Source organism: Chionomys nivalis, chromosome 9 (genome assembly GCF_950005125.1).
Source record: "Chionomys nivalis chromosome 9, mChiNiv1.1, whole genome shotgun sequence".
Classification (NCBI taxonomy): Eukaryota; Metazoa; Chordata; class Mammalia; order Rodentia; family Cricetidae; genus Chionomys; species Chionomys nivalis.
In genome coordinates, this window is record NC_080094.1 from 64,483,185 (window position 1) to 64,499,932 (window position 16,748).

A 16,748-nucleotide genomic window follows, 5' to 3' on the forward strand; every position below is an offset into this window, starting at 1 on the left:
AATGTGGAAACCCCTAATGCTAGCTCAGGCTTCTGCACACATTTGCACATGTCCACACATATATCACACACATATGTACCCACATGCACTCAAACATGCACACACACACTACATACAGACACGTGCAAGAAATAAATATCAAATACGATTTTAAATTAAAACCTTTAACCATAATAATTATATTTAGAGTTTATGTGGCCATGTGGAACTGGTGCTGATTCTTATTACACAACAAAGAATATGTCCGTCACTGCAGAAAGCCTTGATGACCACTGTTCTTAACCATCTGTGGAGAAAACCAAGCGAAATGAATATTTTTCTCTAACTCTAATATCCACCCATGTATGGATATCTGGTCATGTTTTATTCTCTCATTCTCTAAGAAACCAGTGAGACAATAATTTAAAATGATTAAAATGAGTAAAAATGAAGTTTGCCCAACAGAATGCTGGTATTTCTTTCAAGCAGAAAAGCAGGCTCTAAATTTAGGGACTCAGAACCAACAATCTAACCACCTACCAAAAAAAAATCACAAAATCCATGAAACCTCTGCTCACAAAACAATCCTTTTAGCTTTTCTGATTTGATTTTGAAATTGTAATATGTTCACCAAGTTCTATCAAAACATAGTCAAATTAGAACTTCCCTCCATTTGGGTTACTACTTCCAACATTTTTTTGTTTTTATACACCCTCCCAAAGTCACATCCTCCTTCACTGCCGTTATAACTTCAAGTCTGACCTGTCTCATTTGAGTCACAAGCAGCTATGCTATGGCCTAGTCCATTCCCATCTTAAAATCAGTGTGCCTGGGTGACACCAGCAGATTGTTGTGTTATTTTTCAGTTCAGTCCACGCTAGCTCCAGAGTCAATGTCCCTTATGCACAGCAGAAAGTACAGCAATCCTTCCTCTCACATTTAAGACTGTGAGTGACAAAACCTGATACCTTTTCAGTCTGTCCTACTCCACCCGTGACAACGCTCTGCTGCCGTCAACCTTTTCGTCATTCAGTAAACTGTATTTTTTCAGCTCTACCAGCACAGTCACCTATTTCCATCCCCATTCTTTTATATAACTCAAGCCTTACCCATAGTCCTCTGCCCAACTCAAATCTGCCTCTGCTGTTGCCTTCTCCACCTGCAACAGCATGCTATGCTCCCCGCCTGCAACTGGTATGTGTGTGATCTGGGAACTTTATTTCTATGCCCATGTCTTCAATGGCAACAGGCTTGAATTATACCACAATATTGTAAGCAGCTTTTTCATCCCTACTTCCCCTCAATACTGACATCAGAGAATCGACGTTTTTAAGCTTGTTGGTTTTTTCTATTTGTATCTTTTTGAATATTTAACATAGTAGTTTTAAAAGTGGATGCCATTATTTTTAACTATATTTCCATTTCTCCTTACAGGTTCAGCTTCTGCACTGTATAAAGCAAACAGTCACAGGTGGCGATTCTGAAGTTGTAGATGGGTTTAATGTGTGCCGAAAGCTCAAGGAGAAGAATCCTCAGGCATTCCACATTCTGTCCTCCACCTTTGTGGATTTTACAGACATTGGAGTGGATTACTGTGACTTCTCTGTGCAATCTAAACACAAGATTATAGAGTGAGTAGTCTTAGAAATCTCCTGTAGTTGAACCCCAGAAAGCTTTGTTTGACTCAGCAGCTTTGGTTTAACATGCTGCTAGAAGAAAAGAAACGAAAAAACGTGCCATTAAAAAAAAGTTACCAAATGGCATGAAGTTTGTTCTCAATCAATATTACATTTTTTGATAACTCATAATTCATATATACTTCATTTTAAATATAAGTTCTGCCTTGTCCATGTGATTATAGCTGTTGGAAAGCTTACAGCTGGAAGTCAAAGAATAAAACAGAGAATACATAGATCCAGGAGTTAAGTCCTGTCGACCAGAAACTGTCATTTTTTTTCTTAGCTTTGTCATCTTGTTTTGGCTTCATTTTCAAAGATAATCCTCACAAGCTCCAAGATTTTCATCATCCTTCGTGCTAGCAACCACAGCACAAGGGTAACATTTGTTGTTCAACAATTGTGGCACATCTGGATGATTCCCTGCCCAGGCTTGCCTAAGTCTGTCCATGAGACAATCACCAGGATGACCTACCAAGGCCTTGCAAGTGCTGTTTGGCCATGGATCCCATGCGCATCTCTGGAGAATAATCTCTCTCATTTTAGGCACATGGACTAAGAATGAAAAATCCCTCAGAAAGTGCTAAGTCATCAGAGATGATAGTTATGTCCTACATAGACGATTTTATACTATTCCTTTTTAACTTCAGTGTGAATACATGCTGAGAAACATTTTATTTTCCTCAACAGTGTTGGTTCTTCATTCTTAATTATGATACTTTTATTTCTATTTGATTTTTTCTTTTTTATATACTCAATAAATTCTCTCTATACATGTTTGTATATGTATATATATGTGTGTGTGTGTATTATGTATCTGTATGTATAGATACATATATGTGAATGTTCATGTGAAGGCTAGAAGATCTCTCTCAATAGTTCTTCACCTTGTATTTTGAGACGGGGTCTCTCGGACTTTACCATCTGAGCTATCTCCCCCACCCTATTTCTTTTAACATTATTTAATCATGATTTTTTTGAATATAAATAGGACACTGTTTTAACTGTTCATTGAGAATTGCATTGTGTGTTGTGTTTTTAGGATGTCATGTATTTAATTATATCTCAGTCAAAACTGAAAAGGGGTACACTTTAGAATTGACCTGTATTATTTCAGAAGAAATAGCAAAAATAGTATAGAAATAAGGTCATCTAGTAAATATCAAATTCCTCAGTTCATACACACACAAACACACACACACACACAGACACTCACACACAATTCAATCATTTAGTAATAAAGAGTTTACTGGAGCCAAGGAAATACTTAGTATTTGGAATGCACCAGTGGAAAAAAGAAAACAAAGATCCACGACCCTAGAACTTAGATTAAGGAGTGGGGTGAAATTTTTCAGCCAAATTTTAATCAAAGTTCAAAAACAAAGCAGAATGCTCCAAAAGCAAAGGAAAGCCGAGTTCATGATAAAAGGCGTCTGTATCTCTACAGACTTTCTAGGAATGAAACTTACATTGTCAAACTTTCTTGACAATTTCCACAAACTGCTGAACATACATTTTATGGGGAGAAATAGATAATTTTCTAGAGATGTCGGATAGAAAATATGGAGAAAAGATAAGTTACAGGAACAAATTTTAGATAAAAATGAATCTAAGGTGTTCTTTGATGACTGTGAGATGAGAAATTTTCACCTTTGAAGATACGGTGTCTCTATACAGCTTATGTTGTGTTCATTCTGAGATACCCAGCTTCAGACTTTGGACAAGCATGTGCTGCTGCCTCCAGCAACTCAAGAGTCCTAGTTATAATGTGACTATTAAATTCAAACACTACTTTTAAAAATGCTACTTGGGATTTTAACATGATAAAAACCGCTACAATAATCTAAACATTGTACATATATCTAAATTATTACACACATATCTAAACATATAATATACATATATGTAAACATTGCATCACCCCATTATGTTTAATTTGTATATTTTTATGCGTGCCGTATTTTAGACATATCTCCTAAGAAAAATTGACCCTTATTAGATGTTTATTTTGCCTAATAAACAAAACAGGTTGGATGATAAAGGCCAAGTGATTCGCATCAATTTCAACAATGCAGTCAGAGATACAGTCTTCGATGTCCCCATCGAAAGAGTTCAGCCTTTCTACTCTGCTCTGAAAGAGTTTGTGGACCTCATGAACAGCAAGGAATACAAGTACACCTTCAAGATGAATCCAGGTGAGTGGAGAAAAGTGGCATCCAGACTGGTATTACAGCAGACTATTAATGAGAAGCTGATTTGCCTAAATAGAAGAATCCTGCCATTTCCATTTCTAGACTGTTGACTTTACCTCCTCTCCTTCCTTCCCTTCCCCTCCCCTCCCCAGACTTAAAAAATAGTTCTTTTTTGCAAGATCTCATGGAAACCCTAGAACATGAAATTTAAGAACCTCCAAACTAAAGACACTTCAAAGAGAAGCCAGATGAAGGCTATGTCTAATATTAAGACTGTTTTGCATTTGCTGTCCTGATAGTCACCTTCCAAATAAGCTTTTTGAAAACTCTTGCCATCTGTGTTATTTTCCATATTTTAGTAAAGCCACTGTGACTCAAATCCAAGAAAAGATGCTTTCTTCCATAACACCAAATGCTCTAATATATATATATATATATATATATATATATATATATATCATGAACACAAGTTAGATTCTAGAAAATGGTATAGAAGTTGCAACATGAAGATCACACACAGTCCTGAAAAGGCATCACTTCCTCTCAAGACAGTGAAAAATGTAGAGTACAAATGAAGTTTATTTTAAATTCCTCTGCCTTGCTAAACAAAATTATCTTTGTAATTCCCACTCCAAAATTCATGAGTAATTTTTATTGATAAAAACTTACTCGCAAAGATAGTAATACTAAAATCAACCAGGACTCAGCCTGTTCCAGTGACATGAAACAAATAAGGAAACATGGATAATTTTTCTAGACAATCTCTACTGATTAAATGTCACAAAACTTGAGCCATTTTTTCTTGTTATTTTTTTCAATTGACAATAAAATTTTAAATGTTTACATGCATATATTTTGAGATATGTATATATTATGGAGTGCATTGTAAGCAACTTCCAAGCCTCTAAAAATGACAGAGATATCTGGATGCTTGAACAGTCATTCAAAGTTCTTCTCTAACACTGGGGCATCCATCTTCAACCTAAAAGCCTAGAGCATCCAGTAGACTTTTCAGTGAAGCAGGAAATTTGAAAAACTGTCCCACCTACATTGGCAAAGTTTGTCAGTTGCTTTCCTCTGTGTCCTGCTGAATGTCTGGCCATTTCTTCTGTAAAGTAGAAACTTGAAAGACCATCCTGCCTTGTTTTAATAAAACTTAGTGGTCATTTTCTTTTGGTTCCTGTACGTCCAATTTGTACAACATACTGTCAAGTAGTCCAGACAAGCACAGTTTCTTGCCCAAATAGCAAATTCCATAACAAGTTTCTTTGATGCCCATCATCCTCTTTGAAGTATTTGGTATTGCCAGGAATGGGCGTGTCACACTGTTGAGAAAAGTCTAAGTTCTTAAAACATTTTAAATGTCATTTTTGTACGTCTTTGAAGTGCTTGAAGATTAGTTACCTAATTGAAACAGACCTTTGTATACCTTAAAAAAAAACCTAACTAATATGGCTATAAGTTTGACTATTATAGATGACCATTGATATGTATTTTTAATTAAGTATTACATTTTAAATGAACTATATAAACATAATGCCTTAAACAAGAATAGAAATATACATACAGTATAACCAAATTTACCTTAAATTTGTATCAATAAACCAAAATCCATACCAATGTAAAGTATTTTGAGATTAACAGTTGTTTTTTGAATTAAAGTAAACTCAATAAACTATCCCATTTTTGTCTTAATAATCAGCCCTTTCCCCATCATTTCTATATTATATCCCCTTTTTCTTTAGAAAGAGATTGACTATGACCACTAACCTTTATAACTAAACCCCCTTAAGTGAAAACAAACATTTAGAAACAATATTTGGGAAATTTGGACATAGTTCTCTAAACTACTTCCTGCCAACTGTGGGCACTGGTAATCTTATGTAGAGCCTGAGAAAATTTGAGATAATGGCCAAGTCCTGAGAAGACCAATTATAACCTTTGTTGATAGATATCACCTGTCAATATTCAGGAGGTTTCTGTTGATTAAATCTGGCCCATGTTAACCTGGAACAAATCCATAGCCTCTTGTTTCCTGTGGAAACAAAAACAAAACCACTTCTCCTAAGCAACACATCTTTTAAGTTCAATTTCACAAATACATTTTCTGACTTCTCTTCTAATGTTAAGGCATTTTTAAAATATTAAGGTTGGTGTATTTTATCAGCCTCTCTTTCAATCCCATGTCTCCCAGCAGCTGTCTCTTGCCCATAGGCCATAAAAAATTTAAAATCAACACAATAATACACAGTATCCAGACTCCCTATGTACTTTCTATCTCTATGTGGCTTTTTTATTTTTATTTATCACTTTCAAGACTTTATTCTATTATTTTTTAACTATTTCTTTATTTCTGTAACTCTTGATACCCTTTTATTTCTTTCTTAAGCCTACACACATTATAAAACACATTGGAACCTATTCATAGGTTTCTTTGTCTGGACCTCTTTTACTGTGTAACTTTTATACTTTTTTTGACCACATGAGCAAACCTTTAAACTGCTAAGCTGCGTGTACCTCTGCCCACAGCTTTGGTGGGTAGCTCAGCCCACTTCTCGGATCATAAAAGTCTAGCTTAAAGCTTACAACCCAGTCGGAGGTTCATGACCAAGAACTGCATTAAACCTTTCCTAGAGCTCTCAAATGTTGATACTTTCACTGTGACAGACATTTTTTACTTAGTTTAACATACTAACTGCTCAAGGACTCGTTATCTTACAGAAACTCTTAAAGGAGTCGTCTCTTCTTATTTTTTAAAGTTTTCTCAGATCCTATGGAAATTCGAAAGCATCACAATGAGACGCCCTTTGTAGGTGGGTAGCTCTACTAGTTAGCTCAGTTGGTAGAACATGCTCTCAATCTCAGGATTGTGGGTTCAACCCCCACTTTGGTTATCATTTATAATTGGAGGTTTCTCTCCTGCCAGCCAGTTCCCAAATAGCCACTCAGAGATTTAATATCTCTTATAAATGCTTGGCCAATGACTCAGGCTTATTATTAGCTAGCTCCTATATTTAAATTAACCTACATTTCTTATATATGCTTTGCCACATAGTTTGTGACTCATTACCTTATTTCCTACATGTCTTGCTTCCTCAGTAGCTGGTGTCTCCTAGACTTCGCCCTTCTCCTGTATCTCTTCTTAGATTTCCTACTTGGCTCTATCTTGCCTTACCATAGGCCAAAACAATTTTATTTATCAACCAATGATGGGGGCTCATATTCACACCATACAGAATGACCACCCCACAGCACTGTCCTTATGGTTACTTGGAGCTCTTAAACTGGGGGAAATGCCTGTTATTGATGTTTTCATAAGTAAAACAATGCAAAAGCTTTATACAGAGAAAAATCTTTTATGTAACCATATCCATGATAACCTGTCAAGCTATGAAGTATAAATGTCGTAGTGTATATGGGGAACCACTGCCTATGGTTGTGTAACCACAGTTGATCCTAGCAAGCTCCAATGGATAGTTTTAACCCAATAATCATACAGATTGCCTTGGAAAAACTAAAGGGGTCACAAAAAAATCAAAAGACAAGAATCTAGGAAAGGAACTGGATGTGATGGGGGTCAGCAGTGGTCATCTGAAGGAGATATGAGAAAGTGGAGGGAGATTAATTATCTACATGTACAAATTTGCCCAATAACAAAGTTAATTAGGAATAAGAATATAAGTTTTGTTTACCAAAGAAACATTCTCTTTCTTGGTATGAGCTGAGTAGTAGTGGCATCTCATATATTGCTTCCTATTTGCTTTCTTAATGAATACAATACATTCTTATTACTTATAGTCACTATGATAAGCAACAGATCTGAATATAGAGACTTTGAAATTTGCAACAAAAGGCATAATTTCTATCTTGTACGTAATAACTCCTATGTTTGTAACTCATTGAAAAGCAAATTATTCATGTTGAAATTTTCTCCTAATTAGGTGATGTGATTATCTTTGACAACTGGCGCTTGCTCCATGGACGTCATAGCTATGAGGCAGGAACTGAGATATCCCGTCATCTGGAAGGAGCTTATGCTGACTGGGATGTAGTGATGTCAAGGCTTCGTATTCTAAGACAGAAGGTCAAAAATGGAAACAGAGCTGGGCAGTGGTAGCACATGCCTTTAATCCTAGACTTAGGAGGCAGAGGCAGAGATGAATCTCTGTGAATTCCAGGCCAGCCTGATCTACAAGAGCTAGTTCCAGGACAGGCTCCAAAGGTATATAGAAACCCTGTCTTGAAAAACAAAACAAAAAAAAATGGGAAATGAATTTCCTGCCCTTAAATTTTAGTGCAAGTTCAATAACTGAATGTTACTTGCTATAGCCTGGTTATTCTCATATCATGATCAGCCTCATTTACATATTAGTTTCTTTAAATCTGAACCTGTAACTTCTCTCTTCATAGTATTCTTCCTTGTAATCCTATTCAATGTCAGCTTGTTAGATGTCATGATAGGGAGATTTCTTAAGGCATTCCTTCTGTGGCATGTGTGTTCTAATTTCCTTTGCTTTTGCAAGTGTCAGCAGAACATCTGCAGATAGTTTTGTATCAAGCAAATCTTTCTGACAAATAAATATATGTAAATAAAGCTTGTGTTTGAAATAAAAGGTCTTAAAACAGGTTCCTGCTGAGTTACCTGCACGGTCTCATTTTTTATGACTGCATATCATGATCTCTAGCATGCTTCAAAAGTCTTCAGACTTTCAAAGATCTATTTAATTCACTCATTTTCCAGGATTTTGTTGTCCATGCTTACAGAGATCTCACCCACTTGATAGTCCTAACAGGGTTTGTAATACTTAAGTTATGAAAATAAATCCAAGTCTGTCAAATTAAAAAAAAAAAATCTAGTCTCCCTAAATTTGTCTTGGCTACAGAAATGGCCCCATAAACTTTCAGCATTACTGTCACCTAAGGGTGAATCATTCCTCCTCATTTCTTATCTTCAACTCATGAATTCTTAAAATATGCAGGCAACTTGAGTGGATAATTCTGAAGGTATTGAGATATTGGATTTCATTTGAATCTATTATATCTTCATCCCTAGTGTTATTAACTTGAGTAATCCCCAATTCATTTATTTCTACCCTGATCATTATTTTGCTAACTATGGTATGTATCTGTTTGTGAATCTGTACACATATAAGCACATGGATGTACCCTTGGAATCCAGAAGAGTGATAAAGATACTCTGGAGCTGGAGTTATAAACAGTTGTGAGCCCTATGACATGGATACAAGAAATTGAATTCAGGTCCTCAAAGTAGCAGTGGACTGAGTATGAGATCTTTCCATGTACGGTGTGTCAAATCAACTTTGGTGGTAAAAATGGCAGTTTCAGACAGGTATATTAAATAAGAAATAAGACTTATTTGTTCTAAAATAAAATGACATGTGCATGGTTTTTGAATCTCCTGTACCTGTGGCCCCACCATCAGTCAAACAGATGTATATCTCTGTATGACTAACCAAGAGCAACCCTTGAAGTAAAACCGGCAAATCTACATCAACCTATTGATAGAGAAATCTTGTGATTACATCTGTAGATACATACAAATCTTCTGCAGCTGAGTCAGTACATTGACATTTCTTGGGGAAACCACAGTGATAACTGGGTTCACAAAACATCAGTAACATTGGTTATTTTCAGTGTGGTTTTTTTGAGAATGTAAGCTTTAACTCACACTTTCACTTACCCTATTTATATAAACAAACCCTGAGGGGTGGAAGTGTTGAGGGAGCCAGAGGAGTGGAGACACCTCAAGAACATGGACCACAGAATCAGCTAAGAAGGGCTCATAGATCACAGAAACTGACGCAACAATCACATACCCTGTATAGGTCAAAGATAGGTCCTCTTCATATATGTTATGATTGTATAATTGGGTGTTCTTTTGGGACTCCCAACAGTGGGAGTCAGGAGGTGTCTCTGACTCTTTTGTCTGCTCTTGAGATCCTTTTCCTCCTACTAAGTTGCCTCATCCAGCCTTGATATAAGAGTTTGTGCCTAATCTTATTGTAACTTGTTATGGCATTGTTCAGTAAATATCACTGGAAGACATGCTCTTTTTTTTTTTAAGGGAATTTAGGAAGGAGTTTATCTGGGCTGCGGGGATGGGCTGGGAGGAGTGAAGGGAGGGATAAACTGTGGTCAGGATGTAATGTATGAAAGAAGAATAGAATAAAATAGGCCCTCAATACATTTTTTTACTCACTACTAATGTCTTCCCATTATACTAATTTCGGTTATTTGAAAACATCTAACCAGTATATATCTGGCCTCATAACAGGATAAACACTGGAAATATCACTTTCTCCAATAATAAAATGATGGAGAAATTCATTCTCTTCTATTTAGCAATTACAATGTTTGAATAATCTCCAAATGAAAAAAAAACAAAGATCTGTGCCCCACAATGGTGCTTTGCTTTTTTATTTAGCAACTCTCCATGAATGTCAGCTGGGCACCATGTACACAATGCTGTAACTATAGCACTGCAAATATCCAAATTTACCCATGAAGATGAAAAGACAGAGAATTAATAACGCAGAAAATGTTGAACACAGCTGTGCCCAGTGCTTACAGGAAAGACTTGGTTTATAAGTAAAACATAAGGAAGGCAAGGCACCAGGAAAATAAAATGTTTTGCTGGGGCTGACAGAAGGCTCTGTTTGCCAAGCCCTGATTAGACTGAAGAAAGCAAAGAGCCCTTTCTGGGTCTTCTCTTCGCTACTGAAGGACCATATGAAAATAAGGGAAACCATCGTTGAATGAAGCAAGAGTGGATACTACATGTATGTGGACCATCTCTGAGGTGCTTCAGGCAGGAAGGAATGCTTCCTTTGGGTCAGGAGATCAGAGCACAGTGTGGTCCATAGACTACCTATAATCAAACTCTAGATTTCTGTAAGTGGAAAATCAACTCCACAAACCATAAGTTACAAATATTGTAACATTCTTAAAGGCTATCTCAGAAGCTCTGAAATAATCTCATCTACTGTTGGTGACACTGTTATTTGTACTTTAGGAAACGGTGAAGTGAATGCTGTTTAAGACAAATTTGTAAAAATAAACTGGAGTGCTTCTTGCAGTGCCGTTTAGTTGTTTTTGGAAGGAGCAAATGGAGTCCAGACTTTGAAGCAGTTTCTGAAAACTCTGCCTTTGGTAATTATCAGGCAAGACTCCCAGCATAACAGTTATAAAAAATAATAATAACGGTGCTTTCCCCCCAAAAATTGGCCTTCAGTGGTACTCAACAGTTTAGCTTAAATGCTTCTATTATGTACACAGTCTAAAGCAATAGATATCTTTTTCCCTTAATTACATCTGCCAGCCCCATCTGTTCCTTTCTCAAACCTTTAAAACTAAATTGGAATTAGGCAAAAATTATAATTTTAGCACAAGTGCAATTCCCTGTCAGCTCACATTACCCACATTGTGCGTCGGCTACTGGCTGTCGGTGTTGGAAAAAGGTGGGGAAGTGGGTGTTTGCGGTGAGTGATTTCACAGCCGAACCTTCTAGAAGGGCTCTCTAATTTGGGGCCGCTGCCTGGGTCTCAGGCTGTTCTAGGCGCACAACTTACCTTTGAAAAAAAATGAGAACTGTTCCCACCAAGACTAACCACAGTGATTATCAACCATGGAATCACGCTGTGGTTCTGGGTATAGAAAAACAAAATAATTGGTTCATTCATGGTGAGAGTGTAAAAACTGGCTACCATAAAGAATAACTCCTGCTGTGTAAAAGACTGATTTTCTTGTCTACCAGAAATATTGCAAATGCATAAAAGTCTTCTTTCATTGAGATACAGTGCTCCGCAACCAGGATGAAAATGTTAGCTCTTCTACAGGGAACATGGTTGGTTGAGCAAACCTTACTCCTATCAGACACCCATTGTAAAAATAAGCAAAATCTCAGTAATGGATTTTAGAATTTTTAGTGAAGCACGTGTAATAAAAACTCAGAGACAGGAACTGGAGTTTAACCTGAAGATCAGAAAATCAAAACAGTCAGTCACTGGCTCTTACTTCTACCTCAGTCCAAAATGGCAATTCTGCCTCCACAAATCTCAGAATGAGACTGTTTCTGAGAACTGTCTCCTCCCATTTTATAAACCTCTCTAGTTCTGGGACTAAGGGCACGCACCACTAACACCTGGTTTCTATGGTAACTAGTGTGGCCACTGGAATTAAAGGTGTGTGTCATTGCTGCCTGGTCTGCAAGGCTGGCCAGTGTGGCTGTTTTACTTTTCTGATATTCCAGCAAGCTTTACTTATTAAAATACAAATGAAATGCCACTGCATGTTAGTTTTGGAGGTTTTGAAACAGGCATTTTCAACGTTAAACACCTCCACTTGTATTTAGTCTGTGTGAGGCAACCCAGTATAAGGAATATAAGGAATAGGTTCCCAAGAGGCAGCCAAAGCATTAGGGACAGTTCTTGCTTCCATTGTTATGAGTCCCACAAACAAATCAAGCTACACAACTGTCTTATATGTAGAGGGCCTAGGTTAGTCCCATGCGGGCTACCTGCTGTCGGTTCAGATTCTGTGAGTTCTATGAAGCAGATTAATTGTTTCTGTGAGTTTTCTTGAGATATCCTGACCCCTCTGGCTCCTACAATCCTTCCTCTCTCTCTTCAGCTGGATTCCCCAAGCTCAACCCAGAAGCAAGCTAGTGTAGCTATCCTATTATTCAGCAAAATAGAGTTGTCAACCCTTTTTTAGGGTCATCTGTTGCCTGAGAACCTGGTGTATCATCATCAACTAAGAAGACTGCACGGTACACAGATACAATGACACACATTTCTACATACCATGCCCCCAGTGTCCATTTGTCTGAAAAAAAAAGTCTCTCACATTTGATAAATCATTTTTTAGAATGTGGAATACTGGATTGGTAGAATTTTGTTTTAATGTTTTGAATATTTTACTCTCTGTATTTGCTTGTATGATTTCTTAAATCTGATAGGAATCTTATGATTAGTTCTCTTCACTGAGGGTACACTCACTCACTATGATTTTGATGTCTAAATTTTTCTGAAGCTTAGATATGCTATGTCTAAATTTTCATTTGGTTATGGTTTTGATATCTACTCTACTTTGTGTTCTCTGAGCTACTTGCATTTATGGCCTAATGTCGGATAATCATTATAGAGTTATTGGTCATTGATCCTTCAAGCATTGCTTTGATTGTTCCACAGTTCCTGTGTGTTGTTTTTCATTTTTTTCCTCTCTTTGATTTTTCATTTGGGGAATTTCTGTTGTCATATCTGCACATCAGAGATTCTTTCTCCGGTCATGGCTGGTGTTTCCCATAAGACTTTTGTTTTCTGTTCTGTAGTGGTTTTTACCTCCAGCATTTCTTTGACCCCCTTCTGTGAGCTTCCATCTTTCTGATTATGTCATCTGTCTTAATTAGGGTTTTTTCTTGCTATAATAAAGCACCAGGATCAAAAGAAACGTAGAAGGAGAAAGGGGTTTAATTTATAACTCTTAGGTCATATTCCATCACCGAGGGAAGTCAGGGCTGGAACCTGGCGACAGGAACTGATGAAGAGGCTATGGAGGAGTGCTGCTTACTGGCTTGCTCACCATAGCTAGCTCAGTCTGTTTTCCTATATACCCCAAGACCACCTCCCATAGGCTGGGACCACCCACAATGGGCTGGGCTCTCCCACATCAATCACTAATTTTAAAATGAATCAAAGGTTTGATCACAGGCCAATTTTGGGCATAAATTTTCTCAATTTAAGTTCCCTCTTCAAAATGATTCTAGCTTGTGTCAGGTTGACATAAAACCAGCGGGCACATCCTCCATTTGGACTTGCATGATATGTTTGTTCTTCCATATAGTGATCACAGAGTCAACGGTTTTCTGTTTTAATTGTTCCAAAATTTCTTCTTTACTTAACTGATTTCTCCTCAATTATACAGAAGCTTTTGGTTTCATAAGATCCCACTTGTCAATTGTTGGCCTGAATTCCTGGGTAATGAAGTCCTATTTTGAAAGTCCATTGTAACATCTCTATCTTGTAGGGTAGTGCCTATGTTTTTTTCTTGCAGTTTTAGTGTCTGAGGTTTTAAATTGAGGGGTTTTATTTCACTTGACGTTAATTTTTGTGAAGGGTGATAGATGCAGATACACTTTCATTCTTCTGTGTGTAGACATTAAGTTCTCCAGTGTTATTGGTTGAAGAAGCTTTCTTTTCTCCCATGTATGTTCTCAGCAATTTATAGAGTATCAGATGGCTATATCTATTACATTCAATGTTTGCAACATTTAAATCTTTTGCCAGAGTAAAATGCAGTTTGGATTTTCTATTTTGTTTTATTCATCTACATTTCTGATTTTGTGGCAGTACCATACTGGTTTTATTACTAGAACTCCATAATATATTTTAAAATCTGGAGTGGCAATCCCTCCAGGGCAATCCATTTTATTAATTGTTTTGGCTATGCAAGGTCTTTTCTGGTTCTATATGAATTTTAGGACTTTTTTTTTCTATTTATGTGAAAAATTTTTGTTGTAGGAGGAGTGTGGGCCACGTCCCACCACCCAGCATGCTTAACCCCCAAAATAACCACACAAAAATTGTATTAATTAAATTACTCCCTGGCCCATTATATCTAGCCTCTTCTTGGCCAACTCTCACATCATGATCTAAGCCATTTCCATTAATGTGTATCGCCAGTTGACTGAGGCTTACCCGCATGAGTCTAACCAGCATCCGTCTCGAGCAAGAGGCGTCTCCCACACTGCTCTTCTTCCCAGCATTCTGTTCTCTCTACTCCACCTACCTAAGTTTGCCCTATCAAAAGTCCAAGGCAGTTTCTTTATTCAACCAATTAAAGCAACACAAATACAGAAGGACCTCCTACACCAAATTTTGTTGTATTTTTATTAGGGTGTTGAGATTGCATTGAATATACAAATTTATTCTGGTAAGATTTTCATAATTAGCAATTCTACTTATCCATGAACTTGGTGGTTTCCTTCTATTTTCTAATGTCTTCCTCTATCTCTTTTTTCATAGATTGGAAGTTTTCATTATAGAGGCCTTTTACCTCATTGGGTAGGTTTATTCCAAGATATTTTATTATCTTTGAGGCTATTGTAGATGGGAGTATATCCATAATATCTCTCTCCATGTCTTCATTGCTGGTGTATAGAAAGACTACTAAATTTTCATTGAATTTCTATCCTGCCTCTTTACTAAAAGTTGGTTATCATTTCTGCATTGGGAAGCTAAGTAAGACAACCATTTCAAGACTGACTATGGAACTCTGAGATGAGCAAGTCTATACCCAGAATCAGGGCAAATGTGTCTCCTTTTGGGTCACTGCAGGGATAGGCAAAGTCTTTGGACTGCATCTGAGAGTAGCTAAAACTACATCTGAAGCCATTTCAGAATCCTTGTGTGGGATCAGTTTTGACCGGTCTATTATTTAATGCATGGTAAAGAGGAGAATGAAACACTCTGAGTCCATTTGCAAATGAACAAGGTCATACAGGTTCATACTTGAGTCAACAAGGTGATGGGTTTGTTTCTGGGTTTGTTGCTAGAATCATAGTTGGTAATTGTGTTGTCTGCTTTTAAATCTGCCTTCTAAATAGCTTCGTTTATTCTCATGCTCTTCTGGGACTTTACTTTCTTCTACCTGGTTTCTAAACTTCTTAGAAAGCTCTTTGGTCTATGATGACATAAAAGTATTGTGCTTTGATGGAAATGAAAGGAAGACCTTATCCTACATCTTGTTGGCCAATCTTGAACTGAATTTTGAAGAAATAATGGAATTTTTAGACATAAAAATTAATAGAAAATGGTATTTCAGATAGCTGGAAAAATGTGCAGAGGCTCAGAAGTATATACTAAGCTGGAAAGTCCAACCACATAATATTGTAATTGTAAGAACATTTTGTTCAGACCTATCTCCCAAATGATGTTTAACACATGGAGTTTATAAATATAAAATATCTTCTGTTTTATAGTCTCTCGAAGAAAAACTCCTGTCAATGATAATTAGCTTTGTATATAATTTCTCTCTCTTAAACTTCTCCTACCACTATTCATTTATTCACCTTTTAGTACTTGGCTGGGAGAAGAAATAGAGATGGATGAGAAGACCATGTGATATGTTACTGTGGTGACCCTTGGATTCATTCCAGTTAACTAGCCAAGCAGTTAACATTCTCAAAGTCAAAGCAGAGAAATGGAATACAGTGAGCTTTTCTATTGCCAATTGAGATGAAGTCTAATCCAAGTTACATCAAGTCTATTAAGAGTTTGGAGGGAAGTCAATTCTTTAGATGATTATGTCCAAGGAAATCTAATCATCTTTACTCAGAACCAACTGCTATAGCCCACAATATGTCATGTCATATATAACACTCTGAAAATATCTGCAACTGCCTCCAATCTCTGTATCTCTCCTTTCCAGAGCAGGAATATTTAGCCAGGAGGAAAGCACAAGGCTATGGAGTGGTAGCTTAGAAAACTGTCTTCTGGAGACACAATGCAATACATAAAATGTTTATCTCTTATTTTAACACTGAATATGCTCTTCCTTTCACTAATTCCATAAGCTAAACCAATAGCATCAGTTTATTTATCAAATCATTAGGATTGTGACTTTGGACACACCACTAAACGTCATGAGAAAAAGTGAGGGTTTCAACTCTCATCTCATCTATATGTTTCCTACATCCTCCACATACATCTCCAATCAAACCTCTGTTCCAAGTTCCATTTGTTTAATCTCCACCTGCCAAATGGACTCAGACAAGAATGACTTGAGCTCAGTTCGTTCCGAATATAACTATTTCTCACTGGACAACCATCACTCTGCCAGTGTGGATTCTTTCCTTCTGCACAAGACGTTTCTCCTAGCCTTA

The 16,748-nt window shown here is 36.9% G+C and overlaps 1 protein-coding gene across 1 annotated transcript in view; it reads left to right on the plus strand.

Annotated features, from left to right (window-relative positions):
* Bbox1 (gamma-butyrobetaine hydroxylase 1) overlaps positions 1–7,964 on the plus strand; it is a 47,822-nt gene extending 39,858 nt beyond the window's left edge. The window contains exons 6-8 of the mRNA XM_057780195.1: positions 1,414–1,610; positions 3,684–3,850; positions 7,789–7,964. Of these exons, the coding sequence (XP_057636178.1) occupies positions 1,414–1,610; positions 3,684–3,850; positions 7,789–7,964 (540 nt within the window). The remainder of the gene's footprint in view (positions 1–1,413; positions 1,611–3,683; positions 3,851–7,788) is intronic.
* Positions 7,965–16,748: the final 8,784 nt, after the last annotated feature.